Source organism: Salmo trutta, chromosome 15 (genome assembly GCF_901001165.1).
Source record: "Salmo trutta chromosome 15, fSalTru1.1, whole genome shotgun sequence".
Taxonomy (NCBI): domain Eukaryota; kingdom Metazoa; phylum Chordata; class Actinopteri; order Salmoniformes; family Salmonidae; genus Salmo; species Salmo trutta.
In genome coordinates, this window is record NC_042971.1 from 28148478 (window position 1) to 28176089 (window position 27612).

Consider the following 27612-nt stretch of genomic DNA (forward strand, 5'->3'; position numbering starts at 1 on the left):
GGATTAGGCACAATAGTGGAATTTGCGGTTTGCCTTCAAACTAAAAGTAGCTATTTGAAAGTGACGAAGAAGGTTACAATTGGTGGATTCATGCCATATTTAGACTAGATAATGTTAAACAAGGTTGGAATGTGAAGCAATGAAATGGGGTATCAGTCTACTCTGTGACACCCACAGAACACAACTGTGAAGAGTTTATGCAAATATTAGCGTTGTAACTCTTATCATGGGACTGACTGTGTGAAATCCCCTCCCAGTCAGTCAATTGTGTGTATTGACATTCATATTGCACTGTACAGCTTTACCTAAGAATTGGGTATCAATGAAAAGGGGTATCAGTCTACTCAATACCCAATATATTTATTCCCAACGTCCTCCTCAGAGTTATCAGACTCCAAAACATCCACTCAGTATTGTTTTTCCTCGGGAATAGTGTTCAATACACATAGGTTGACAATAAAAGTGGCTCAATTCACAGCTTTTTCAGAGTCCCGCAATAAGAGCTACGATGCTAATGTTCTCTGGGTGTCACTGAATAGACTGATACCCCATGTCATTGATCCACAAACCATAGGTAAGGCTGTACAGTGAAATAAGAATGCCCCAATGCAATTCTAAAGTATATTACATCCAGTGTGATTTCAACAGATTTGTCAAATTAACAAATTGTCTTCTGTGGATTTTATATAACATTCCAACCTCGTTTAGCATGATCTATTCAATAATGGCATAATTCTACTATTTGTATTCATTTGCTTCACTGTCAGTGACATACTTTTATTTTGAAGGCTAACCGCAAAGTCCACTTTGTGGCTCATCCTTATTGTTGCTCGCTTCACATAGATGGGGGCGACCATTAATGAAATAAGAAATGTTTTATAAATTAGGGTTGTTTTAGATGATGACACCTAGCTATATAGTTAGCTAGCTAACTATATACCTACTGAAACAGATTGTCGTTTTGCTATGTTTTTGGGGAAGAACATTGTTTGCATCCATGAGCTAGCTAGCTTTTTTTTATGACAGCACTGTAGGTGCGCGAGAACTTTTCCAGCATCATAGCATACATATCGATGAATCGTTGTGACATATGAAATACGAGTGATAGTGTAATCAATGTGTAATAACTACGTAAAGAGTATGTGATGTGCAGTCATATTCAGGTCCTGATTGGTCAACAAGCTTATTTGACAAGTCAAATACGTGTATCTTTTTTGACATGCAAAGACCCAAACGGCGTTACATAGAAATCCTGGTTGAGAATAGAACAACGAAACAGCACATCAAGTAAGTGAAAGAAATAGGTTTTGATTGTTTTTTTACTGGTAATGGAGACATACGTAAATGCCAACTAAATAACTTTTTGGTCAGTGTGGTGTGTGTAACCTTTATTTAACTCGGCAAGTCGGTTAAGAACAAATTCTTACTTACAATGACGGCCTACCCTGGCCAAACCCGGACGATGCTTGGCCCAATTGCGGCCGGATGTGATACATCCTGGATTCGAACCAGGGACTGTAGTGATGCCTCTTGCACTGAGATGCGGTGCCTTAGACCGCTGCGTCCCTGTGTGTGTTAACTATTTAACTGTACTAGAATGCTTAAAAGGCTGCTAAAATTTTAAATATCAGTTATAGGTATTGTTTATTTTGGCAAGGAAAATATTGGATATCGGTATCGGCCAAAAATGTCGTTGTTAGATGATGATACCTAGCTATATACTTTATTTTGCCTAGTTAAAAAGGTTAAATAAAAAAATAAACATGTAATCCGTTACTCGCCAACCCTGGCTGTAACGTAACAAAATGTGGAAAAGGTCAAGGGGTCTGAATACTTTACGAATGCACTGTATATTGTGTTTGTTTATTTCTCACTTCCCATGGTGTCGCACTACTTCCTGGCTGCACAGCTCACCAACCCTGCTGACCTCACGAGCAGATTAACAGCTGACCTCCCTGTGTGATCAGACCAATGGCAGGGGGCTGGGGGGACTGTGAGGGGGGGCCCCTCTGGTCCGCAGCTGGACAGCAGGCGCCCTGCCAGTTCGGCTTGACATCACCGGAGAGGCACCACAGCACCAGCTTTACCACTCAAAAAGCTATCCTGCTTCTCTTTTTTTTTTATAGCTGCTCGTTATATCTCATGTGGAAGATGATCTGAAGAACAAATACTATCATCTCTATTCAGGTATGGTTTAGTTTGTTGTTTCTTTCTTTTGGCAGTTGTGATGACTCTCCTTAATGTACAGACATACATACCTCCATCCTCTACTTTCCTCCTCTTCGTATTTTTGTAGTTTCCCAGGTTGTTCTAGCTAATTCCTTCTGGTGTTGGTCTGGTTATATGGAGGTTGTTGTAAGGTTACAACTGAAAAAAGGAGAGTGATTTTTTTTTTTTTTTTTACAGTTATGTAACTTTTAGTAATGGGCCACACATCTCAGAATTGGTGAAACCCCATCCGTGTAAAATCAACACATTATGAAGAAGATGTTGTTCAACATTAGCGACACATCATAAATGTAGCATCTCAACTATTCTACAGATACGGGTTTATTATACATCTCCAGATTTTCCTCTACATCATTCGGAGTGCAAGCCTTAATTAGCGCTGTTGATTACAATGCCTTGGGCAGTTCATGGTCTACTGCACTCTGGAGTCAGGGTTGATATTGACGTGTTCCAAAATCCTACACCCAGTGCAGCATGTCTGCTGCTACGAGCTGTTTGGCGGACCAGTAGAGGAGAGAGTGACAATACAAACAGTAACAGTGACCACAAGAAATAGAGCCTTGCCCAGGGTTTATTTGACCACATCTGGGGAAAAACAATTACCTAAACCCTCGTAACTAAGACCGTAATCTCCTCAAAATCCATCACCATGCTCCTTGGTTGTTCCCAGATTAATTTAAAGGGATTAGTCATAATCCTGGATGTTTAATTAGATCCAGCAGGGACCGATGATATCACACGATGCACGTCACATTTGAATGATCTGAAAGGTCATTGGGGTGGGATGAGAGGGGGAGGAATGATGTAAGAAATTATACTGAGGGAGAGGTAACCATCTGGTGAAGAAGCCTCCGTATCAGAGATCTGTCATACACCCACTAGCGGTTCTGGGGGGGGGGGGGCAGTGGCCATGTGACAACTATTTTGGACCCCCTTGTGGCCCTCCTAAATGTGGAGTATGAAATCATTTTTACATAACAAATTTTTGTTATCGTTCTTTTTTTACATCCGTTATTAGACAGTGGCAACGCGGAACACTAATTTAACCCACACATTTTCTAGTGGACGGCTTTAGGCGGAACACAACAGTATCGTACCCCACGCAAAACGATATGACAACAATAACGTCTAATGTAACTGGCCCCCCTAACAGTACAACTGGCCCCAGCTTGGCCCCCCCAGTTGAAATGGTCTAGAACCGCCACTGCCACTGACCCACAGCTGGATTTAACATTCTAGCAATCCCTCAACTTTGACATACAGCGTATGACTGTAAATTATCAGGACAGAAGGAGGTAAGTTCAACCAGTATTGCCTGGTTGAAGAGTTTCATTTAGTCTCCTCTGTGGTGGTGGTTGTTAATTGTGTGACACCTCTCAATCAGATTCTATTGTTTCAACAGGAACACGAAATCAACTTCCTGAGCCCTCGGCAGCTCAGCTGCCACACAGAGCACAGGAATCTACAGTAGTCTCTGTGATGGTTTCCACCATGATGTGCAGAAGGGTGACATTACACGAGCCCCATAACGGAGACTACAGGAGTCCTATGAGAATTGCCCCTCGCAGGAACTCCATTCCCCCAGCAAAGGCTCTCACAGCCAAACATCTCCTGGCATACCTCCCTAGACCACCCCCAGAATCAACGCGCTTTACCCCATATCCAAAGAAGGTACTTATTGCAGAGTCAATTTTGTTCATTTGTGTTTTGGGATATTGTTCAGTGGGTTGTGTTTACACTGGACACTCTGTTTCCATCACAAACACATTGTAGATCATGTATGTAATGTACGAGTCAGTATATATATTTATTATTATTTATTATTATTATTATATATATATTTTTTTTAGGTTGTAGCTAAAACCAACATGGCTGTGATGATGCTCCACTCCAGAAGAGCCTCTCTCTTCCCCAGCACAAATAACAACTTCCCAGCTCTCCCACCCCGGCCAGTCCCCTCTGCATCCCCCCAGTCACATCCCAAGAGCCCAGCCCCCCATAGGGTTGTTGTTGGATTGATCAGCCAGGAGGTAGACACCGGCCAGTACATCATTCCCACTGAGGAGCCAGAGGAGCCTGCCATTGCTCACCATGCTCACCGCAGACGCCACCTCAAGCGCTTCAGCTCCAGGTGGTACTCAGGCGCTCCTTCTGGTGGCCCCTTTGATAGCACCCAAAGCCCCAACCAAGGCACAAGTGGTGAGAACAAGCCCCACAAGCCGCGCTGCAAACTTCTAGGTGAAGGGAGGCCAAATTACGGTACCGCCAACAAGCAGCGTCAACGCTACGTCACGAAAGACGGGAAGTGCCAGGTGAACCTGGGTCCCATCGAGGACAAGAGCCGTTTCCTCTCAGACATCTTCACCACTCTGGTGGACCTGAAGTACCGCTGGTTCCTCTTTGTCTTTACCATGTGCTACATTGTTACATGGGTGGCCTTTGCAGAGATCTATTTCCTAGACGCCTGGCTGCGGGACGACGTGGCCCACGTCCACGACCCGCAATGGCAGCCGTGCTTCGAGAACGTGGACAGTTTCATCTCCGCCCTGCTTCTGTCGGTGGAGAGCCAGAGGACCATTGGCTACGGCTCCAGATTGGTGACGGCCAACTGCATGGAGGGAGTGGTTCTCCTCATGGCCCAGTCTATCATTGGCTCAATCATTGACGCCCTCATGGTCGGCTGCATGTTTGTCAAAATCTCCAGGCCTCAGAAAAGGGCCCAGACTCTGATCTTCAGCAAGCACTGTGTCATATCGGAGCGTGACGAGAAACTCTGCCTTCTCTTCCGCATCGGAGACCTAAGGGCGAGTCACATGGTGGACGCCAAGATTCGAGCCAAGCTGATTAAGTCCAGACAGACCAAGGAAGGGGAGTTCATACCGCTGGAGCAATCAGAGATCAACCTAGGCTACGATACCGGAGGAGACAGGCTTCTGTTGGTCGAGCCTCAGACCATCACCCATGTCATCAATGAAAGCAGTCCCTTCTGGGAAATAGGGGCTGAGCGTCTGACAAGAGAGAGATTTGAGATCATCATCATTCTGGAGGGAATCGTGGAGGCATCAGGTTGGTTGGCTTTGAATGTTAGAATGTGATATCTAAAATCACTTGAACAAGTTTTAATGCCTTCATGTCTGTGACTGTAGCATAAGAGCTAGATGTGTAAAGATTAAACGTTTCATAATTGCCTGGCTGTCTCCTTTGTGTTGTAGGTATGACATGCCAAGCCAGAACCTCCTATACTGAGGAGGAGATTCTGTGGGGCCACAGATTTGAATCCTGCATGTCTCTGGAAAAAGGGTCTTACCGGGTGGACCATGGTGCATTTGATAAAACCTTCCCAGTACATACCCTCACCCTTAGTGCTAAAGAGAAGAGTGATGAAAAAGAAGACGAGGTCCTCTTTTAGATCAGTACTATTCACACTGAGCAAACAGCCCTTGTATTAATGGAATTTCAAGGCCATTACTTGTGAATGCCTAGGTTTCCCTCCTTAAAATGAACTTTCCTGTTGTCTCTAATATTGTGGACAAACATTCTCCAAGAATTACACATTGACATGCTAATCTACAGTGCTTTCGGAAAGTATTCAGACCTTGACTTTTTCCACATTTTGTTACGTAACAGCCTTATTCTAAAATTGATTAAATTGTTTTTTTCCCTCATCAATCTACACACGATACCCCATAATGACCAAGCAAAAGTTTTTTTTGTAAATGTATTACAAATGAAAATTGTAAATACCACATTTACATAAGTATTCAGACCCTTTACTCAGTACTTTGTTGAAGTACCTTTGACAAAGATTACAGCCTAGAGTCTTCTTGGGTATGACGCTACAAGCTTGGCACACCTGTATTTGGGGAGTTTCTCCCATTCTTCTCTGCGGATCCTCTCAAGTTCTGTCAGGTTGGATGGGGAGCGTCGCGGCATAGCTATTTTCAGGTATCTCCAGAGATGTTCGATCGGGTTCAAGTCCGGGCTCTGGCTGGGCCATTCAAAGACATTCAGAGACTGCCGCTGAAAAACATCCCCACAGCATGATGCTGCCACCATGCTTCATCATAGGGATGGTGCCAGGTTTCCTCCAGACGTGACACTTGGCATTCAGGCCAAAGAGTTCAATCTTGGTTTTCAAGGCCCTTCTCCCCTGATTGCTCAGTTTGGCCGGGCGGCCAGCTCTAGGAAGAGTCTTGGTGTTATCCAATTCTTCCATTTTAGAATGATGGAGGCCACTGTGTTCTTGGGGACCTTCAATGCTGCAGACATGTTTTGGTACCCTTCCCCAGATCTGTGCCTTCGACACTATCCTGTCTCGGAGCTCTACGCACAATTCCTTTGATTTTATGGCTTGGTTGTTGCTCTGACATGCAATGTCAACTGTGGGAACTTAAATAGACAGGTGTGTGCCTTTCCAAATCATGTCAAGGGTGGACTCCAACCAAGTTATAGAAATATCTCAAGGATGATCAATGGAAAGAGGATGCACCTGAGCTCAATTTCGAGTCTCATAGCAAAGGGTCTGAATACTTATGTAAATAAAGTATGTTTTTATTTTTAATATATTTGCAAAAATGTCTAAAAACCTATTTTCGCTTTGTCATGGGGTATTGTGTGTAGATTGATGATTCATTTTTATTTAATCAATTTTAGAATAATGCTGTAACGTAACAAAATGTAGAAAAGAGAAAGGGTCTGAATACTTTCCGAATACACTGTACAGAATTTGAACTTTGTTGACAGTGTCAAGCATTCATGTGGGTGATTTTACAAAGAAGTTATCCAATCCTGGTTAAGTGTAGAAATGAGTATGCAGCCATGACTCCATGCTTTGTCAGTTTACAATACTGTTTATTTATCTGTGTGTCTAGTTTATGGTTTATAATGGATAGTTGTAGTTGTGTTTATAATGTTTTAACTGCTATCTCCTAAATCATAGAATTATGGAGCCAATCACTATAGGGGTTGCTCCTGCTCTCCTCTTGTTTTTGTCAGGAGTTTTGTTGTTTTGGAAGGTTATTACATCTTCAGTCTGTTTGTTTTAAATCACAATGTGCTAAGTACTGCACAAATATTGTGTTCCTTATTTGTAGTCACGTGTATTTTCATGGTGATCATGAATGCATGATGATGTAGTGATACGGCCATTATGATTCAAAATGTGATACATTTGAAGGATGTCAGTGTCGTTAATCTGTTTCTATGTTATATGTACTTTATCCTTGATGCAAATGTATTACACATATCAGTCCTATACAGTGCCTTGAAATGTGTCCTCCCACAGAGTTTTCAAATATGGTTGCCTTTTGACACATTAAACTTGGATTTTTGTCCTTTCACATAAAGGGACTCGTGATTTATAGTTTATAATAGGTTCCAGCTCTGTATATCCAAGAAAAAGTTGTGAAATACGCCAAACGCTGCTTTTATCACATAAATGGCCCTCCCCTTGACAGAGTACAACTCTACTCCAATTATCTACTGTAGTTGCTGATTTATCAATAGATCATTTATTGTCAATTTGATTCGAACATACTCTTTTTTTCTAACACTCCCAGTCCAGACATACACAGTTGAGGCACAGGGTCAGTCAGTTATGGTGCAGCGCCTCTGGATGGACAGCCATTTTGCCTTGCTCAAGGGCACAACAGTAGTGATTCATAGCTGGGATCAGACCAGAAGCCCTTCAATTTCCTATTTTTGTTGCACGTAGCAACATTATTTGTTGGGCTATCGTGTCTTATCAGGTTTCTAACCTGTCCACAGGTAAGACAACTGAACAACACCATGATGTTGGGGTGGCGGGTAGCCTAGTGGTTCAAACATTGGACTAGTAACCGATAGGTTGCCAGATCGAATCCCCGAGCTGACAAGGTAAAAATCTGTCGTTCTGCCCCTGAATAAGGCAGTTAACCCACTGTTCCTAGGTCGTCATTTGTTCTTAACTGACTTGCCTAGTTAAATAAAGGTCAATGTTACTGTACGTACTGTAACTTGACATGGTATTGTTCAGTATTGCTTTTTTTGGTTCAGTATAACTTTTACTCATAATGCATTTCCACTCAAGTCATGATATTAGTCCTTTCACATAAGGGGAAACATTATTTGGCAGTTGAAGTTTTGGAAATATTTCTGCCCTAGTCTAGACCAGGGGTTAGACCAGGGGATAATGAGTTGGTTATTTCAGTCGGCTGTGTAGTGCTTGGGCAAAAAACAAAACGTGCACCCTGGGGGGGCAGTACCGAGCTTGGGAAACACTCGTCTAGGCTGGGCGTATAACGAAGTGGAACGCAGATTTGATTGGTTATTGTGAGCGGGCTTCTTCAACCTGCACACAGCCCTGAAGGATTTTAGTGCTAGCCAGCCAGCTGTTCTCCGAATCCAAATATGGCATCTTTCGTGACAGAAGTCCTTGCTAGTTCTGGTAAACTTGAAAAAGAAGATCTCAATGGTAAAATAAGCAAGTTGTCACGGAAAGTAGAAGAAACTAAGGTAAGCAAGCGACTTAGCTAACGTTCCCTAGCCCGCGAAATAATCAAAACATTCGGCCAACTTTTCCATAAAGCTATCTAGCTTATTGTATATAACATATGTAATTTTATCGTTTGAGCTCGTTTAAAACATTTGGTTTCATCGTTCGAAACAGTCTTGCTAAATTCCTATGCTAACTACCCCGATTGGCTGTAACTAATGTTAGCCTAGCTGATGCCAACAGCCTTGTTGGTGGCAGCTAGGTGTCCCATTGTGTGGTGAACAACATTACATTAGCGCGGGCAACAGTGGAAATTCTGGAATCGGCGGGTTGTCTTCAAAATAAAAGTCACCATTGAAACAGATGCAAACGTATAAAAATAATCGAATCATGCCACAATTGACACTTTGCTAAGCCCCGCCCCAGAATATTTGGAAACCAATCGCAGCAATGGATAGAAACTGTCATCCAGTCCAACACTTCCGTAGTCGTGCACAGTCAACTCCGACTACTGTGGTTGCTGTCAACTCTTGCTCGACTCCCAAAACACGCCAAAATGAATGCGCACATACATACACGTCATTATTGCAGAATCCTACTCGTAAGACTACGTTTGCGTTTTAGAGTATTGACATGAGTATGATGTTGCTCATTAACTTAGCCTTTAAAAGGCCTATTTTGACTATAGGTAATGTGTATGAACTATAATATTTCTGTGATATCTCTGCTGTGTGCAGCCTTGGCGGATCCCATGGGATGATGCGCGGCGCACTACGCAGATAAGCCTATTCTTTGCCATATTATAGCCCTATTCAGATGGGTAGGCTATTACTAGAGAGGTTGGTTTTGTAATTGTTATCCAAATATGCGTTATTCCAGAGGACGATTCATACAGGATTCGTTTTTCCAAAATGTCCCCTGTCATTATTTTTTTGAAGTTGAATTGACTCTTATGACAGAAGCCTGGGTTTTATTGTATGCGTGAATATATTTCAATGTCCTGTCTGGACCACACTGGTAACTGGCTGCCAAATGTATAGGTGTCCCCATTAGAGGTCGACCGATTTATGATTTTTCAACTCCGATACCGATTTATTGGAGGACCCAAAAAAGCTGATACCGATTAATCGGCCGATTTGAATTTAAAAACGTGTATAAATTAATACATAAAAATAATAAAAATAAATGTAAAAATAAAAATTTATATTTCATTTGTAATAATGACAATTACAACAATGCTGAATGGACACTTATTTTAACTTAATATAATACATAAATACTATCAATTTAGTCTCAAATAAATAATGAAATATGTTCAATTTGGTTTAAATAATGCAAAAACAAAGTGTTGGAGAAGAAAGTAAAAGTGCAATATGTGCCGTGTAAAAAAGCTAACGTTTAAGTTCCTTGCTCAGAACATGAGAACATATGAAAGCTGGTGGTTCCTTTTAACACGAGTCTTCAATATTCCCAGGTAAGAAGGTTTAGGTTGTAGTTATAGGAATTATAGGACTATTTCTCTCTATACGATTTGTATTTCATATACCTTTGACTGTTGGATGTTCTTATAGGCACTTTAGTATTGCCAGTGTAACAGTATAGCTTCCGTCCCTCTCCTCGCTCCTACCTGGGCTCGAACCAGGAACACATCGACAACAGCCACCCTCGAAGCAGCGTTACCCATGTAGAGCAAGGGGAACAACCACTCCCAAGTCTCAGAGCGAGTGACGTTTGAAACGCTATTAGCGCGCACCCGGCTAACTAGCTAGCCATTTCACATCGGTTACACCAGCCTAATCTCGGGGGTTGATAGGCTTGAAGTCATAAACAGCGCAATGCTTGAAAAATTGCGAAGAGCTGCTGGCAAACGCACGAAGGTGCTGTTTGAATGAATGCTTACGAGCCTGCTGCTGCCTACCATCGCTCAGTCAGACTGCTCTATCAAATATCAAATCATAGACTTAATTATAACATAATAACACACAGAAATACGAGCATTTGGTCATTAATATGGTCGAATCCAGAAACTATAATTTCGAAAACGAAAGTTTTATTATTTCAGTGAAATACAGAACCGTTCCGTATTTTATCTAACGGGTGGCATCCCTAAGTCTAAATATTCCTGTTACATTGCACAACCTTCAATGTTATGTCATAATTATGTACAATTCTGGCAAATTAATTACGGCCTTTGTTAGTAATAAATGGACTTCACACAGTTCGCAATGAGCCAGGCGGCCCAAACTGCTGTATATACCCTGACTGCTTGCACAGAACGCAAGAGAAGTGACACAACTCCCCTAGTTATAAGAAATTCATGTAAGCAGGCAATTTTAACTAAATATGCAGGTTTCAAAATGTATACTTGTGTATTGATTTTTTTAAAAAGGCATTGATGTTTATGGTTGGGTACATTGGTGCAACGACAGTGCTTTTTTCGCAAATGTGCTTGTTAAATCATCACCCGTTTGTCGAAGTAGGCTGTGATTCGATGAGAAATTAACAGGCACCGCATCGATTATATGCAACGCAGGACACGTTAGATAAACTAGTAATATCATCAACCATGTGTAGTTAACTAGTGATTATGTTAAGATTGATCGTTTTTTATAAGATAAGTTTAATGCTAGCTAGCAACTTACCTTGGCTTCTTGCTGCCCTCGCGTAACAGGTAGTCAGCCTGCCACGCAGGCTCTTCGTGGAGTGCAATGTAAGGCAGGTGGTTAGAGCGTTGGACTAGTAACTGGAAGGTTGCAAAAACGAATCCCCGAGGTGACAAGGTAAAAATCTGTTGTTCTGCCCCTGAACAAGGCAGTTAACCCCCGTTCCTAGGCCGTCATTGAAAATAAGAATGTGTTCTTAATCTGACTTGCCTAGTTAAATAAAGTTGTAAAAAAAAAATCTGTGGCCAAAAATACCGATTACCAATTAATCGGCCATTCCGATTAAATCGGTCGACCTCTAGTCCCCATAATGTCTGCAAAATGACTAAAATGTAAATATAAAAACTGAAGTGTGATCATAATCACTATTTTATCGATATATGGTAGGTCCTTCCTAATAACAATGCTGCTGAACCATATTTGCACTTGAGATGCGTTTTGTGGAAGAGAAAGTGTATTTGTCATTTCCAAAAAGTTTAGCGGGGATGCTTTGATTATTTGCCTAGGACAGGGCTCTCCAAACCTGTTCTTGGAGAACTACCATCATGTAGGTTTTCACTCCAACCCTAATCTAGTTAATCTGATTTCAACCTGTCTAGCTGTGCCCCTCCCATTTCTCTCTTGCTAGCTCGCTCTTTCTTTGCTGTGAAAGATGCGAGAGTTTGTTATCGAAGTAGACTACGGCAACTAATTACCTCCGTTGCAAAAATACAGAATCTTAGCAGTCGATTCCGCTTGACACCCAGAAATGGGAGTTGACACCGGGAGTCGATGGGCAAAGAGTCGAGGAATCACACCTCATGTTTGAAACACATGAAAGCTATCGAGGGCATTACAAAAACAGCTTTCATCCAAAAACAAATTGTTTAAATGGGTAAATAATTTAACAGTGCACCAGGGTTACTTGCTACTTTGATTCCTGAAATGCAGAGCAGTAGCTAGCTAAGTTATCCAGCTAACGTAGCAAGGCTAGCTAATTGAGGCTGTTTTGCTGCACTCCCCGTCCTTGTTTACAACCACTCCATTCATATTAAACAACAGCCTACCTGTTGGTGGATCATTGTAGCCTACTCCGTCAACCAACTTAATCCATATTTTTTTTATTCCATTTACTACAAAAATATCCAACCTCACTTGCTACATAGTCTGACTATCGCACCACTATGATTGACCGACAATAACAACAAGCCACACGCTGTGAATCGTGTGTAGACTACCAGTGCATCTTTTTTATGAGTTGCGCTCATAAAAACTGTCAAACTGTTTTATTAGAATGTGGTATGTAATGGCCTATTCTTGTCGGTTATGTAGCAATGTCACATATATACTTTTATTTCATTTTAGACAAAGCTTTTTCATTGTTAAAATAGTCCTATTGTTTTTGCTTCCAAAAAATGTATACACTAAAGTAATCGACCTAAAGACCATTTGAATAACCATGCCAAACCCTACTTGTTTAGCATTATACAAAGGTGGGTCTAATCCTGGATGCTGATTGGTTAAAACTGCATTCCATCCAGTGTCTATTCCACAAATTACCACCAGCTAAAACTATGACTTTTTTTTTACTCTGTTCCATCTCACTGGGCAATTAATTCTCATCAGCCCAGCCAGGCAATTTATGAACTTGATCTCTACTATAAAAAGCATCTAGACATTTTCTCCCATTTCTTTTAGACTTGCATTTGATTTTCAGTAGGGGAGATTTATATAAACCTTGCTGTCAGTCTCCGACATTTGCAACATTGAAATTCGATCTCCAGCTGTCCCATAGTAATGAACGTGTCCGGACGAGACAGGCAGGCAGCTTTTGAATCAGCTGGCATAAGTTTTTAGGGAAATATATTGTAACGACCCTGGGTTTATAAGCGCGGATATCGACTCTGCCGCTTGAGCATGCTTTTGGGGCAGAGTCAATAGCGCTGGATTTAGGGCTAGAAGGTCGAGGGTTCGAGGCTGTTTCATTACATTACAAACACATTTAAATGCAGCCAGTTTGCTGTCTTTCCAACTTCAGTTTGAAGTGATTGTATTAGCTGTGTTGTTGGCTAGATGGATCCCCTGAAAAACAGTGTCCTGCAAAGAGAGCACATTTCTTTGCCAGGCGAAATCGGGCATCATTAGCTCATTGCTATAGATATATCAACATAAATGTCAATAGAAAACAGCTTTTAACAAACGCAAATTCAGATACTTTGCTGTTATTCTGGCTGCACTGTTTTGACGTGACTGTAAGTTAGCCGTAGTTGGCTAGCTAGCAAGCAAGGTGGGATAAGAATGTTGCCAGCCAGTATGGCAATGGACCATTTAGAAGGAACGACTGGGTCGCATAGATGCAGAAGAAAAAGACTGGGTCATGTCTTCGGCAACCTACCTGAAAGAACCAACGACCAGCCGGCTTGGGTAGCAACCCTAGATTTGTTTCGGGACTATATATTATGTTAAGGTCAAATATTATGGAGAAATCTAAATAACGTTTTTAATGAACATAAATCATTATTTGTCTCGGGCCTAACACCCGTGGCAATATATCCTCAACACCATCTTTTATTTTGAAGGCGAACCACCGATTCTACTGTTCACGCTGTTCACGACACACACGTCTAGTTGACTACACTAAAGTTACTAGCTAGCTACAAACTAGTAGCTATAACGTTACAGATGAGGATCATGTCAGAAGTAGCTGTACCTACAAATGTGTTCTGAACAAAGCTAGCTAACTAGCTTGGTATGTAAGTTAGCTAGGTTACACTCGCACACTACAACTTCTGATCACTCGTGACCATTCTATCTTGGGTACAAACTTGTTTTAAAATGCATACTTTGCCCAAATTGAAAAATAATGTATTGTCTCTTTTTACCGGTTGTATATTTATGCAATGTTGTATAGCTTTGACTCTTCTCGTCTTTGCCTCACGCTTTGATTCTTTACCTAAATCTCACCATCTGCGTTTCTCCCATAGGAAGAGGTATGTGACATTATTAACAAGCGGTACAATGAGTTCCTACCTAGCATGCAGGGGGCAGAGGCACTTATGGGACAGGCCGAAGAGGTCTCTAAAGAAATTGACATCCTCAAAAGCCACATTGAGACAGAGGTAAGCTTCACTAACTACTCATGGGTCATTGGGTTCGCCTTGTGTTTTTGGAGGTGTTATTTGATTGACAGTTGGCAGAGATCTACTGTTGACTGTGTGTGTGTGTGTGTGTGTGTGTGTGTGTGTGTGTGTGTGTGTGTGTGTGTGTGTGTGTGTGTGTGAATACAGGTGCAGCATAATCTACATACAGCTGTGACTGAACATGCCAAGCTGAAGCAGCAGCTGGAGAGAAACACTACTGTCATTGCCATGCTCAGGCACCTAGAAGAGGTAGCCTACATCCCTCTCAACTGTAGCTCTAACCTGGTCCCCACTGATATCTACACATGGCCCTGTTTGAACTGAATGTTATTTATAATAATGCACCGATTTATTGCTTGACATCTGTCCTTGTGTACCTGGCCCGAGACATGAATTTGGGATGATCGTCAATAATATTGGTAAATGTCAAAGCATATTTACATGTTTTTCTGTTGTCGATTTAGTTTCACATTGCAATGGAGGAGTTTCACAAAGCCCTACTGGAGAAGAAGTATGTCATTTCGGCCAAGCAGTTAGAAAAGGCCCGGCACAGTGCAGACTCTCTGAAGGCGTGGAAAGGCTCTGAGCTGCCCCTGCTGAGAGCCCTCAGCTCAGAGCTCACTGTCCAGAGGGAGAACCTCATCTACCATCTGGGAGATGAGTGGAAGAGACTGGCTGTCTGGAAACTGCCTCCTTCCAAAGGTAAAAAGGCTCTCCCAGGCATTGGGGGGGGGGCTGGCTGGTCTGATGCTTGGCCTCATAAGCACACGGCTTAATTTATTGACCATGAGATGTTAGTAAGTAGCAAGTAGCCATTCTAGGGCACTAGTATTGAGGATAAATAAGTTGCCTGAGGGGTATCAGTTGGGGCTATAGCATGGAATACCCTGATATAAATGTATTATTTCAAACATTTTACTTATTGTGGTAAATTGCGCTCTTCTAGTGATGGCGAGGGGGGATATTATATAGTATCGTTTCGACAATATCCAATATTATTTTTGCGCTAGTTGGCTGTACCTGCATAGCTTGTTCTCCATCTTCTTTTTAAATAGGAAGCCAATCATTTATTTCCATGACTGATCAAAACTGCTTTCTCTTGTCCCTTTACAGCAGACATATGGTGAGCAATATGTTTGGAACATCAAATCGCAATAAAATTACAGTACATATTGTGTCTTGAGGTCCCTGGCAATTCCCAGCCCTGCTTGATTCATGTTAACTCAGGTGAGCAGTGGTACCGTGTTATGCAATCACAGACACTGATTGTGCGTCCATCTGTCCTCAGAGGCGACGGGGATGAAGTCATTCCTGAAGACGGAGCTCCAGCTGACCCTAGGCGGGACCAAGGATTCCCAGCAGAACCCTCCCCCTCTGCTTTCCTGTGTCCTCCAGGCCCTGGCCATCCAAGGGGAACTCCAACACAAGATCAAACTCTTCAGTAAGACCCAGTGTCCAGTCAACTTTTATTTTATTTTTTTTACTGTAAAGCTGACCACATTATATTGTAGTTGAACTCGTTGAAACCACCTTGTGAAATATCCCCCTATTATTTGAAAAATGATTATTTTCTGTTTGTATTAATCGGACTATTGAGTTTTAATAATGTGGACTGCCTCTGTTCTGTACATACACTGTGAGGCTGCTTCCATAGCATCCTGTTAGTCCGTCATGAGACAGCCAGCCTCTCCCCGCTCTAGGCCAGGTGCTGATGAAGTACCTGCTGAAGCCCCTGATCATGTACCCCTCTCTGAACGTGGAGGTGTCGGAGCAGCAAGGCGAGGGCACCCTACTCTCTCTCCAGTGTGCCGAGACCCCCGAGGAGCACCCAAGTCCCTCGCAAGTCTACACCAAAGTCCTGGTGGTACTCAAGACCCTACACACACACCTGCTAGGTAGGAACTCCTGGTTTCCCACACACAGATTAAGCCTAGTCCGAGACTAAAAAGCTACAGTATTTCAATGGAGAATCTCCATTGGTCATGCTTTTTAGTCCCAAGACTAGGCTTAATCTGTTTCTGGGAAACTGGCCCATAGTCTCTTGTTTTAGAAGGATTATTGAGTTTCAATTTTACAAAAAAAAAAATCTTTGGTCACAGCAAATATGAAACGAGTTGATATGCCAGCCGCCATTTTAGAGCCGTGCCATTGGCACTATAACGACATGTCTCTTTTGTTTTGCTTTGCAGACGTATCCGTTGCAGATGTATCAGTTGGCGAGAGAAAAGTGTCTGTCATACTGGGAGACCTGGTATGGCAGGAGATGTCTCACTGCATCATCCATGAGTGCCTCCTGCACTCCATCCCAACCAATAGCAGTCAGCTTGAACAGTACAGTGTGGTATGTATCAAAGGCTAACCAAGTACTCCGAATACACCCTTATCAGTCCCTCCAGGATTCTGAGATCCAAATTTTTCCAGCAAAATCAACAATTCCCTGCATATTATGCAAATGCTTGTAAACTTGACCAATGACCACACTATTTTCGCATAAAATAGCAAAAACCTCGCAATATTATTGCATAAAACTGACCCATCACCGCAGTACAAAGAGGGCTTGCCATTTCAACCAATCTCCACATTTACTGCATAAAATGTTTCAATCAAGCCACACGTCAACAAACTTTCTTCCCCTCGTCAGCAGATTTGTGACAAATTAGACAGTCTTTGCATTTTGCCATGCAAAAGGTCAGAATTGATGACTCAATGCAGTTTGTTCCTGTTGGTTTATCAAAGAGGTGCAAATAACTATATTTTTGGAACTAATAACTTGATATAGACTATGTAAAGAACATTAGCTGCAAAGACGTGCTAGAAAGGAGACTTTTCATTCTGTCATTCATACCACCCTGTATGTTCTCACCCCCAGGTGATCAAAGAGACTGAGGAGTTTGAGAAGTCCCTGAAGGAGATGCAGTACCTCAGAGGAGACGCCACCGAGCTGCTCAAGTACGCCCGGGACATCAACTGCCACTTTGCCAGCAAAAAATGCAAAGACGTGATTGTGGCGGCACGCAAGCTGATGACCTCTGAGATGCACAACACCGTCAAAGTGTGTGATGTTCTCCTACAGTCTATCCATGGTCTTATTTATCTGTGTGGTTTCTATTTATTAGGTACACAATCAATAGCCACACAGATGACTCCCAATGTACAGTATGTGGTTTCTTGTGAATGCATGCACTAAATCAGAACCTACAGATACCCAGAGAAAATAAACACAACTAGGACAGGTGAACTGCTTTGCATCTTGTACTGCAGGTAAATGCACAGAGGTTGGACTTGACTGTACTTCTAACATCACTTCCTGCCAACAGATCACACCTGATTCTAAGCTCTCGGTCCCCAAGCTGCCCAGCCCAGGCTCTGGAGACAACAAGGGCAAGCAGAAGGCCAAGAAGCTTGAGGTGCCCCGGTTGGAGAACGAGAAGCAGCTGGGTGCGCTGACCCTGTGCCTGCCTGTGTGTCGCATCAGCGAGTCGGTGCAGCAGCTGATGGAGCTGGCCCTGCACACGCTGTCTGAGGCCGTGGGCAGCTCCAGCCAATGGTACGCTCTCATGTTACCCACTGCACATGATGACATAATATTAACTCTTCAGCTTTAGCCCAGTGTTTCCCTGAAGTTTTTAGTTTTGCGAAGATGACACTTTTTCCCCCCCTCATTTGTCCCTCGAAGTGCTACCCAACTGTTCTTCACGGTGCGGAATATATTCCAGCTGTTCTATGATGTTGTGCCTACATACCATAAGTGAGTATATTCAGTTAATTTATACTATATTAGCATTTCCCCCCGAGACTGTCTGTCTCACTGACTTCTCTCTGTGTCTATGCTCTCCAGAGGGAACCTACTCAAGTTCCCCCACCTGGCAGCCATCCAGCACAACAACTGCATGTACATCGCCCACCACCTGCTCACCCTCGGCCACCAGTTCAGGCCACACCTGCCCGACCCCCTCAGCGAGGGCGCTGCCACCTTCGTGGACCTGGTGCCCGGCTTCAGGAAACTGGGTCAGGGAATGAGCGTGTCCCATGGCTTGCCCAGCATTAGAATGGCTACACTCTTGATGGGCTTTTGTGGGGGTTGAACTGCTGTTGTTTTTATTTCCAAAAAGGATGATGAGACCAGGGAGATTTGAGACGAATCATGTTCTAGAGACATCCCAACTCCGGTTTTGGTGAAAGGAGAATGTACATTTCTAGCTATCTGACTCTGTAGCTGTGTTTCCCAGGCGCTCAGTGCTTCCTGGCCCAGCTGAACGTCCAGAGAGCAGAGATGCTGGAGCGTCTCTCCACTGCACGCAACTTCTCCAACCTGGATGACGAGGAGAACTACTCCGCAGCCAGCAAGGCCGTCAGGCAGGTCGGTGTTCAAGTGAACCAGCAATATAGCTGAAAGAGATCTACAATTGTCCATATGATGACTGTAGCCACAAATATGGCATTAGATCTCCAGTATTTTTCATAGTTGCTGTTTGAGACAACCTCTATCAGCCAGACATTCTAAAATGGTGAGTTAAGCATCAGTTAAAGGGATAGTTCAGGGGAAACGTATGTTTTGGTCAAACTTTGAAGGAAGCATGATTAGCATAGTAGGAGGCCATCAGTTGTTGGGACAATGCTAATTATACTAACTCATGCCCGTGGCAAAAGTAAACAACGGATTATTGTGGATGCTGTCACTACTGGCCTACAAGACAACTCAAGGTAAGAGGAATTTGACCCAAACAACTTTTGGCTGAACTATCCCTTTAAGCTTCCCATCAAAAGTTAGAAATTATTGGCTTGTATCAAATGCACAGTTACAATTCTTACAGGATGTGGTCACTGTTCCATCACTGAAAATGACTTGTTTCATTTGCAGGTCATCCATCAGCTGAAGAGGCTGGGCACAGTCTGGCAAGACGTTCTACCAGTCAACATATACTGTAAAGCCATGGGGACTCTACTCAACACTGCCATCTCAGAGCTGATTGCCAAAATCATGATGCTGGAGGTGAGGGCAGGTTCTTATTTGATAATGTGACTTGTGTTTTCTCCATTATTTTACAGAGGGCACATATTGTTCATCTTGATTGAATGAGTGGTCTTCCTCATCCTATGGTTTCTATGCAATTTTCTCCACTAGGATATCTCCACTGAAGATGGGGAGCACCTACACATCCTCTGTCAGACTATTATCGAGGAAGGACCCCTGGTGTTCATTCCTCTGCCTGAGGAGAGCAAGAACAAGAAGTACCAGGAGGAGGTGTCCGTGTACGTGACAAAGTGGATCACCTTCAAGGAGCTGGTCATAGTGCTGCGAGCTAACCTGCAGGAGATAGTCGACAGGTACAAAAAGGAACTTCTCAGCTTGTCAAATCACCATTAAAGCGATTTCATTTTCATCATAAGAAAAAAGTAAATGTATCTATAGTAGTCGTGTGTACACTTTTGGAATTGTCGTTGTTTGATTGGTATACCACTGAGTACTCTGATTTGTCTTTGTTTCCTGTCTGAAGGTGGGCAGAGGGCAAAGGGCCTCTGGCGCTGGAGTTCTGTAGTTCCGAGATGAAGAGCCTGATCCGTGCTTTGTTCCAGAACACTGAGAGGCGGGCGGTGGCTCTCAGCAAAATCAAAGACTCTTGATTCCAACAGACGACCCTAATATGGGCAGCACTTTCCTTCACTGCTGTGGAAAAGTGTTCATTAATATCTTAATGCCAAGTTGTGAACTTAAATGCAATATATAGCATTGTATACGATAACTGTGGCATATAAACTGCTGTTTTAAAATCCCAATAACGCTTCTACTTTCAGCAAAGCCATTAATGCAATGAGGACACGCTCTACCACACTACTGCAAAAGGCTAGGGCTATTGCCTTTCATGAAACTGTTTTCTTTCTCCAATATTTCATAAAGTTATTTGTACCTGAAACTGCATTCTGAATGAGCACTATGTGAACTGAAAAGATTTCTACATGTCTCTTCAACCATGATAATCCAAATGCTTTACTATTTTTCTTAATGTTTTGTGCTTGGAATTTTTTTGTAGTGTGCATAGAAATTACATTGTGAGTTGATAATGCAGGAATATGGTTGAAGAAGTGCTGGTAGCTACACTGCGAAACCGGTACATCTATCAGTTAATGTATATTTTAGTTATGCGATAAATGGTCATTTCCAATCAAATTCAACAAACTAGGGTTGTATTCATTATGCTGATTCAGTTAACTTTTCTTATGTTGCAAAAATTTTGCAACAAATAATTTACTCAACGCTCATCAGCGTGACAAACTTTTGTCTTCGTCAATGGAAGTTGTAGTAAATTTACATTTTATGCTTTCTACTCATTGTAATTCCAATCCATATATTATGCGACGTGTTTGGCGTGAACTGCACATCTATAAATGATTGATTCTTCCATGCTCTGAAGTGGAGTGAAGTCTACGTTCCTTTCAACTTATTCAAGACTCAAATTTTTGGGGAAGAGAGACACGACTGAACTACAACTTCCGTTTAAGGAAAAAACGGAATTCAACAGCGTTTGGAGTAAACTGTTTCCGGTGTAATTAATACACCCCAGCAAATTTGATCAGTTTTCGTTGAACTACGTCACATGTGGAAATTTCCGGTTTGCGTTGACGTCATATTTATGCGTCTACATGCTTGTGTGCCAGCGTTTACATGCGGTTTAGCTGAACCACCAAGTATTTATTTTTAAAACATTATCCTTGAATTTATTTATTTAACCATGGACAAGGGCAAACGACCAAACGTGTCCCCCAATAAAAAAATGGGAAAGAAAAACCCAACCGACACCATTGACCCTGTGAAGAACTTCGAGCGATGGAAGAAGAAATACAACAAGACGAAAACACGAGTTAAACAAGAGAAAAGACAGAAAAGGAAACCTGAATGGCAGGTGGAGAAAGAAGTTATTCAACGGCTTGTCAACAAATATAACGAGGTAAGCAAGGTTTGTTTTAGCCTATGAAGTTGGGCGAGGCTAGATGACTAGATAATTGCCTAATAAATCAGACCGATACCAATTCATGGTATAACAGTGTGAAACAAAGCACTGCAGAAACGTACGTCTCTTCACAGGTCAGAATGTTGAATAAAATACACTTTAGTGGTTGTCTGTGCGGTTGGTCCTTCAGCTGGTCGAAATTTGAGGTAAAATATCCACAGGAAATTATTTGCCGTATTTTTGAGTGCCAGTACCACGTAAACACATGCTAGACTAATGTTATGAATCGCGTGCATGTACTTCTGTCTTGTGCACATTAAGTTATTATTTAACTAGGCAAGTCAGTTATTAAGAACAAATTCTTATGGACAATGACGGCCTACCAAGGAACAGTGCGTTAACGGCCTTCTTCAGGGGCAGAACGACAGATGTTTTACCTTGTCAGCTCAGGGATTCGATCCAGCAACCTTTCGGTTACTGGCCCAACACACACGCACTAGGCTACCTGCCGCCCAAATAATTGTATTCAATATTTACTTAGGAAAAAAACTATGTAAATCTGCATGGCTATGCTGTACAGGCAATGGAAAGCATCGCCACAAACGGTACTAGGACTGCAAATAAGCTATCACGTTTTCAGTCTAATCAAAGCAATCTAGATAGGCTAGATAACGTTTTATATTGTAATGCTAGCTACATTATTTCTCTTGACAGTGAGTTAATCATATCACTCTTCAGGGGATGTGTGTGTGTGAGAGAGAGAGCGTTAAACTAACACCTTTGTCATCTAGATAAATGCCAAGGATGCTGAGAGGTTTTCAGATTTCCCCATCTCAAAGAATACCTTGCGAGGTAAATATCAATTGGTTATGAAATTACCTTGACTGTGTGCCATGCAATATGGACCAACATGCCATTGTTATTCCATTGACAGTTTTGTTGTTTACTCCAGGTCTGATGGAAGCACAGTATCGTCAGCCCACAGAAATACAGAGACAGACCATTGGCTTTGCGTTGCAAGGTAAAGATGTTCTGGGTGCTGCAAAGACTGGCTCTGGAAAAACACTGGCCTTTCTCATTCCTGTGAGTACCCAATTGTTTTCTACTGTATATCTGTGCAATATTGCGAGCTGATATGAAGACAGATGCAGTGTGCATCCATTATTTGAGGCTATTGGTGTGTCATTGCTGTTCACACGTGTTGGTGTTATTTCCAGGTATTGGAGTGTTTGTATCGTCAGCAGTGGACAGCCATGGATGGCCTGGGGGCCCTCATCATCTCCCCGACACGAGAGCTGGCCTATCAGACCTTCGAGGTGCTCCGTAAAGTGGGCAAGAACCACGAGTTCTCTGCCGGCCTCATCATTGGCGGAAAGGTACTTTTATTTACTTTCAAGTGCCGGTATTGGCAGCTAATTTCATGTTAGTTTTGACACCTGTTGGTGTTGTTTGAAAGGAAAGGTTTGTGCCCGGTTGTTATGTTGGATTCCAGAGTGTAATCTCTTATGGTATGTTTTTTTTGTAGGACCTGAAAAATGAGTCTGAGAAGATCCACCGCACCAACATCATCATCTGCACGCCAGGACGCCTGCTCCAGCACATGGACGAGACTGCTGCGTTCCACGCCTCCGATCTGCACATGCTAGGTACATACGCTAGAGTTACCCCTTAGCTACTAGGCCGTCATAAAAATAGTTTCACAGTGGTATGAGCTAAAAGTTGTTTATGGGCGTTTTACGTTCTTACTGTTAATGTTAAGCAACTTTGCTTTAGTAGCTCTTTGTTTTGGTCTGTAGTCAGATCATTGACAAAAGTGCTGGATTTCTGACATGGTTGACATCATGTGATTAATTCTTTTTAGTTTTGGATGAGGCGGATCGTATCCTGGACATGGGTTTTGCCGACACTATCAACGCCATAGTGGAGAACCTCCCCAAGACCCGTCAGACACTGTTGTTCTCAGCCACACAGACCAAGTCAGTGAAAGACCTGGCCCGCCTCAGCCTCAAAGACCCAGAGTATGTCTGGGTGCACGAGAAGGCCAAGTTCAGGTAGGGGCTCTATTATATCACACACAACAACAACGCCACTATAGTCCAGTGTCTATAGACTCTTAGTCTTAGCATTTAAAAATCTGGCAGTTGGTGTTAATGTCACTTGGATTTCCATGAACTCAGGAAATTAAACATGATATCTCAGTTAAAAATTATTGTGCAGTGTGATGTTTGAATTCTGTTGGGATTTCAGTGAGTCTCCTAAGCCACTGGTAGGTAATGCGAATGTTATTACTCAGTGATTGCAGGGAGCTTACATTGATTGCTTATACTTTTGTATATATAGTGTATGTGGACACCCCTTCAAATTAGTGGATTTTGCTATTTCAACCACACCTGTTGCTGACAGTTGTGTACAAAGCCATGCAATCTCCATAGACAAATATTGGCAGTAGAATGGCCTTACTTAAGCTCTGACTTTCAATGAGGCACTGTCATAGGATGCCACCTTTCCAGCAAGTCAGTTCGTCAAATATTCTGTCCTGCTGGCCCGGTCAACTGTAAGTGCTGTTATTGTGTAGTGGAAACTTCTAGGATCAACAACAGCTCGGCCGTGAAGTGGTAGGCCACACAAGCTCACAGAACGGAATCACTGAGTGCTTAAGCGTAAAAATCATCTCTCCTCGGTTGCAACATCACTACCGAGTTCCAAACTGCCTCTGGAAGCAACATCAGCACAATAACTGTTTGTCGGGAGCTTCATAAAATGGGTTTCCATGGCCGAGCAGGCACACACAAGCCTAAGATCACAATGCCAAGTGTCCGCTGGAGTGGTGTAAAGCTTGCCTACATTGAACTCTGCAGCATTGGAAATGCGTTCTCTGGAGTGGTGAATCACACTTCACCATCTGGCAGTCCGACGGACTAATCTGGGTTTGGCGGATGCCAGGAGAACTCTCCCTACCCCAATGTATAGTGACAACTGTAACGTTTGGTGGAGGAGGGATAATGGTCTGGGGCTGTTTTTCATGGTTTGAGCTAGGCCCCTTAATTCCACTGAATGGAAATCTTAACTCTATACCATAGAATGATGTTCTAGACGATTCTGTGCTTCCAACTTTGTGGCAACAGTTTGGGGAAGGCCTTTTTACTGTTTCAGTGTGATAATGCCCCGTGCACAAATCGAGGTCCATACAGAAATGGTTTGTCGAGATTGGTGTGGAAGAACTTGACTGGCCTGAACAGAGACCTGACCTCAACCTCATCAAACACTTTTGGGATAAGTTGGAACGCCGACTTCGAGCCAGACCTAATCGCCCAACATCAGTGCCCGACCTCACTAATGCTGGTGGCTGAATGGAAGCAAGTCCCCGCAGCAATGTTCCAACATCTAGTGGAAAGCCTTCCTAGAAGAGTGGAGGCTGTTAGAGCTGCCTGCTATCCAGGACCTCTACATCAGGCGGTGTCTGAGGAAGGCCCTAAAAATGGTCAAACTCCAGCCACCCCAGTCATAGACTGTTCTCTCTAGTACCGCATGGCAAGCGGTACCTGAGTGCCAAGTCTAGGACAAAAAGGCTTCTCAACAGTTTTTACCCCCAAGCCATAAGACTCTTGAAAAGGTAATCAAATGGCTACCCAGACTATTTGCATTGTGCCCCCCCAACCCCTCTTTTACGCTGCAGCTACTCTCTGTTTATCATATATGCATAGTCACTTTAACCATACATTCATATACCGTAATTTCCGGACTATAAGCCGCAACTTTTTTCCCACGCTTTGAACCTCGCAATGACGCGGCTAATACACTGCTCAAAAAAATAAAGGGAACACTTAAACAACACAATGTAACTCCAAGTCAATCACACTTCTGTGAAATCAAACTGTCCACTTAGGAAGCAACACTGATTGACAATAAATTTCACATGCTGTTGTGCAAATGGAATAGACAACAGGTGGAAAATATAGGCAATTAGCAAGACACCCCCAATAAAGGAGTGGTTCTGCAGGTGGGGACCACAGACCACTTCTCAGTTCCTATGCTTCCTGGCTGATGTTTTGGTCACTTTTGAATGCTGGCGGTGCTTTCACTCTAGTGGTAGCATGAGACGGAGTCTACAACCCACACAAGTGGCTCAGGTAGTGCAGCTCATCCCGGGTGGCACGTCAATGCGAGCTGTGGCAAGAAGGTTTGCTGTGTCTGTCAGCGTAGTGTCCAGAGCATAGATGCGCTACCAGGAGACAGGCCAGTACATCAGGAGATGTGGAGGAGGCCGTAGGAGGGCAACAACCCAGCAGCAGGACCGCTACCTCCGCCTTTGTGCAAGAAGGAGCAGGAGGAGCAGCACTGCCAGAGCCCTGCAAAATGACCTCCAGCAGGCCACAAATGTGCATGTGTCTGCTCAAACGGTCAGAAACAGACTCCATGAGGGTGGTATGAGGGGCCGACGTCCACAGGTGGGGGTTGTGCTTACAGCCCAACACCGTACAGGACGTTTGGCATTTGCCAGAGAACACCAAGATTGGCAAATTCGCCACTGGCGCCCTGTGCTCTTCACAGATGAAAGCAGGTTCACACTGAGCACATGTGACAGACGTGACAGAGTCTGGAGACGCCGTGGAGAATGTTCTGCTGCCTGCAACATCCTCCAGCATGACCGGTTTGGCTGTGGGTCAGTCATGGTGTGGGGTGGCATTTCTTTGGGGGGCCGCACAGCCCTCCATGTGCTCGCCAGAGGTAGCCTGACTGCCATTAGGTACCGAGATGAGATCCTCAGACCCCTTGTGAGACCATATGCTTGTGCGGTTGGCCCTGGGTTCCTCCTAATGCAAGACAATGCTAGACCTCATGTGGCTGGAGTGTGTCAGCAGTTCCTGCAAGAGGAAGGCATTGATGCTATGGACTGGCCCACCCGTTCCCCAGACCTGAATCCAATTGAGCACATCTGGGACATCATGTCTCGCTCCATCCACCAACGCCACGTTGCACCACAGACTGTACAGGAGTTGGCGGATGCTTTATTCTGGGAGGAAATCCCTCAGGAGACCATCCGCCACCTCATCAGGAGCATGCCCAGGCGTTGTAGGGAGGTCATACAGGCACGTGGAGGCCACACACACTACTGAGCCTCATTTTGACTTGTTTTAAGGACCTTACATCAAAGTTGGATCAGCCTGTAGTGTGGTTTTCCACTTTAATTTTGAGTGTGACTCCAAATCCAGACCTCCATGGGTTGATAAATTAGATTTCCATTGATTATTTTTGTGTGATTTTGTTGTCAGCACATTCAACTCTGAAAAGAAAAGTGTGTAATAAGATTATTTCATTCATTCAGATCTAGGATGTTATTTTAGTGTTCCCTTTTATTTTTTTGAGCAGTGTATATGGATTTTTCCCGCTTTCAAATGTTTTCTCTCCAAAAAAATACATTCTGTGACGTGCTCAGTTTTTTGGCGGCATGAAGCTTTCATTAGACCAATGAAATTGCCGAACGGGTTAAGGTCAAACAACTTTTTTGTTTACTGTTTAGATTAAATTGAGCGCGCTCAACCTTCCCATCATTCTGATTACGGTAGTCATTTTGTCACTCATCATGGCAAAGACACGGAGAAATGCATATGATGCAGCTTTCAAGTTGAAGGCGATTGATCTGGCTGTTGGAAAAGGAAATAGAGCTGCTGCACGGGAGCTTGGTCTTAATGAGTCGATAAGACGTTGGAAACAGCAGCGTGAGGAATTGACTCAGTGCAAAAAGACAACTAAAGCTTTCAGAGGGAAGAAAAGCAGATGTCCCGAACTAGAAAATGAGCTCGAAGACTGGGTCAACACACAGAGAGCAGACGGCCGAGGTGTTGAGGCTTATAGACATGTGCGGCTTATTTATGTTCAAAATAATATATTTTTTGAAATTCAATGGGTGCGGCTTATATTCAGGTGCGCTCAATAGTCCGGAAATTACGGTACATACTACTTCAATTGGGCAGACCAACCCGTGCTCCTGGCTAACCCGTGCTCCTGGCTAACCCGTGCTCCTGGCTAACCCGTGCTCCTGGCTAACCCGTGCTCCTGGCTAACCCAGGCTATCTGCATTGTCCCACCTGCCAACCCCTCTTTTTACGCTACTGCTACTCTCTGTTCATCATATATGCATAGTCACTTTAACCATACCTACATGTACATACTACCTC

At 43.2% G+C, this 27612-nt stretch overlaps 3 protein-coding genes across 6 annotated transcripts in view; all 3 read left to right on the forward strand.

Annotated features, from left to right (window-relative positions):
• Positions 1-1990: 1990 nt before the first annotated feature.
• Positions 1991-5865, forward strand: LOC115148230 (G protein-activated inward rectifier potassium channel 4-like). Its single transcript, XM_029690196.1, has 4 exons — positions 1991-2187; positions 3632-3900; positions 4080-5295; positions 5442-5865. The coding sequence occupies exons 2-4, from the start codon at positions 3709-3711 to the stop codon at positions 5636-5638; spliced, it is 1605 nt and encodes a 534-aa protein (XP_029546056.1). The 5' UTR covers positions 1991-2187; positions 3632-3708; the 3' UTR covers positions 5639-5865.
• A 2650-nt stretch (positions 5866-8515) lies between these two features.
• LOC115148700 (centromere/kinetochore protein zw10 homolog) lies at positions 8516-20657 on the forward strand. Of its 3 annotated transcripts, none has more exons than XM_029690830.1 (15): positions 8516-8721; positions 14328-14462; positions 14631-14732; positions 14948-15185; positions 15772-15924; positions 16184-16378; positions 16673-16824; positions 17353-17535; positions 17801-18030; positions 18160-18231; positions 18322-18491; positions 18713-18843; positions 19345-19476; positions 19609-19811; positions 19982-20657. In XM_029690830.1, exons 1-15 carry the CDS (start codon positions 8617-8619, stop codon positions 20106-20108), a joined length of 2328 nt encoding a protein of 775 aa, XP_029546690.1. In that variant the 5' UTR covers positions 8516-8616; the 3' UTR covers positions 20109-20657. The 3 variants fall into 3 exon arrangements, with proteins under 3 accessions (XP_029546690.1, XP_029546691.1, XP_029546692.1); XM_029690831.1 differs by lacking the exon at positions 8516-8721 and adding an exon at positions 9243-9302; XM_029690832.1 differs by lacking the exon at positions 8516-8721 and adding an exon at positions 13891-14092.
• Positions 20658-21080: 423 nt separating this feature from the next.
• Positions 21081-27612, forward strand: part of ddx10 (DEAD (Asp-Glu-Ala-Asp) box polypeptide 10) — a 70549-nt gene continuing 64017 nt past the window's right edge. For both annotated transcript variants that reach the window (XM_029690833.1, XM_029690834.1), the window contains exons 1-6: positions 21081-21430; positions 22225-22285; positions 22386-22516; positions 22651-22809; positions 22959-23079; positions 23295-23484. In XM_029690833.1, coding sequence (XP_029546693.1) covers positions 21215-21430; positions 22225-22285; positions 22386-22516; positions 22651-22809; positions 22959-23079; positions 23295-23484 — 878 coding nt within the window. In that variant the 5' untranslated portion in view covers positions 21081-21214. The remainder of the gene's footprint in view (positions 21431-22224; positions 22286-22385; positions 22517-22650; positions 22810-22958; positions 23080-23294; positions 23485-27612) is intronic.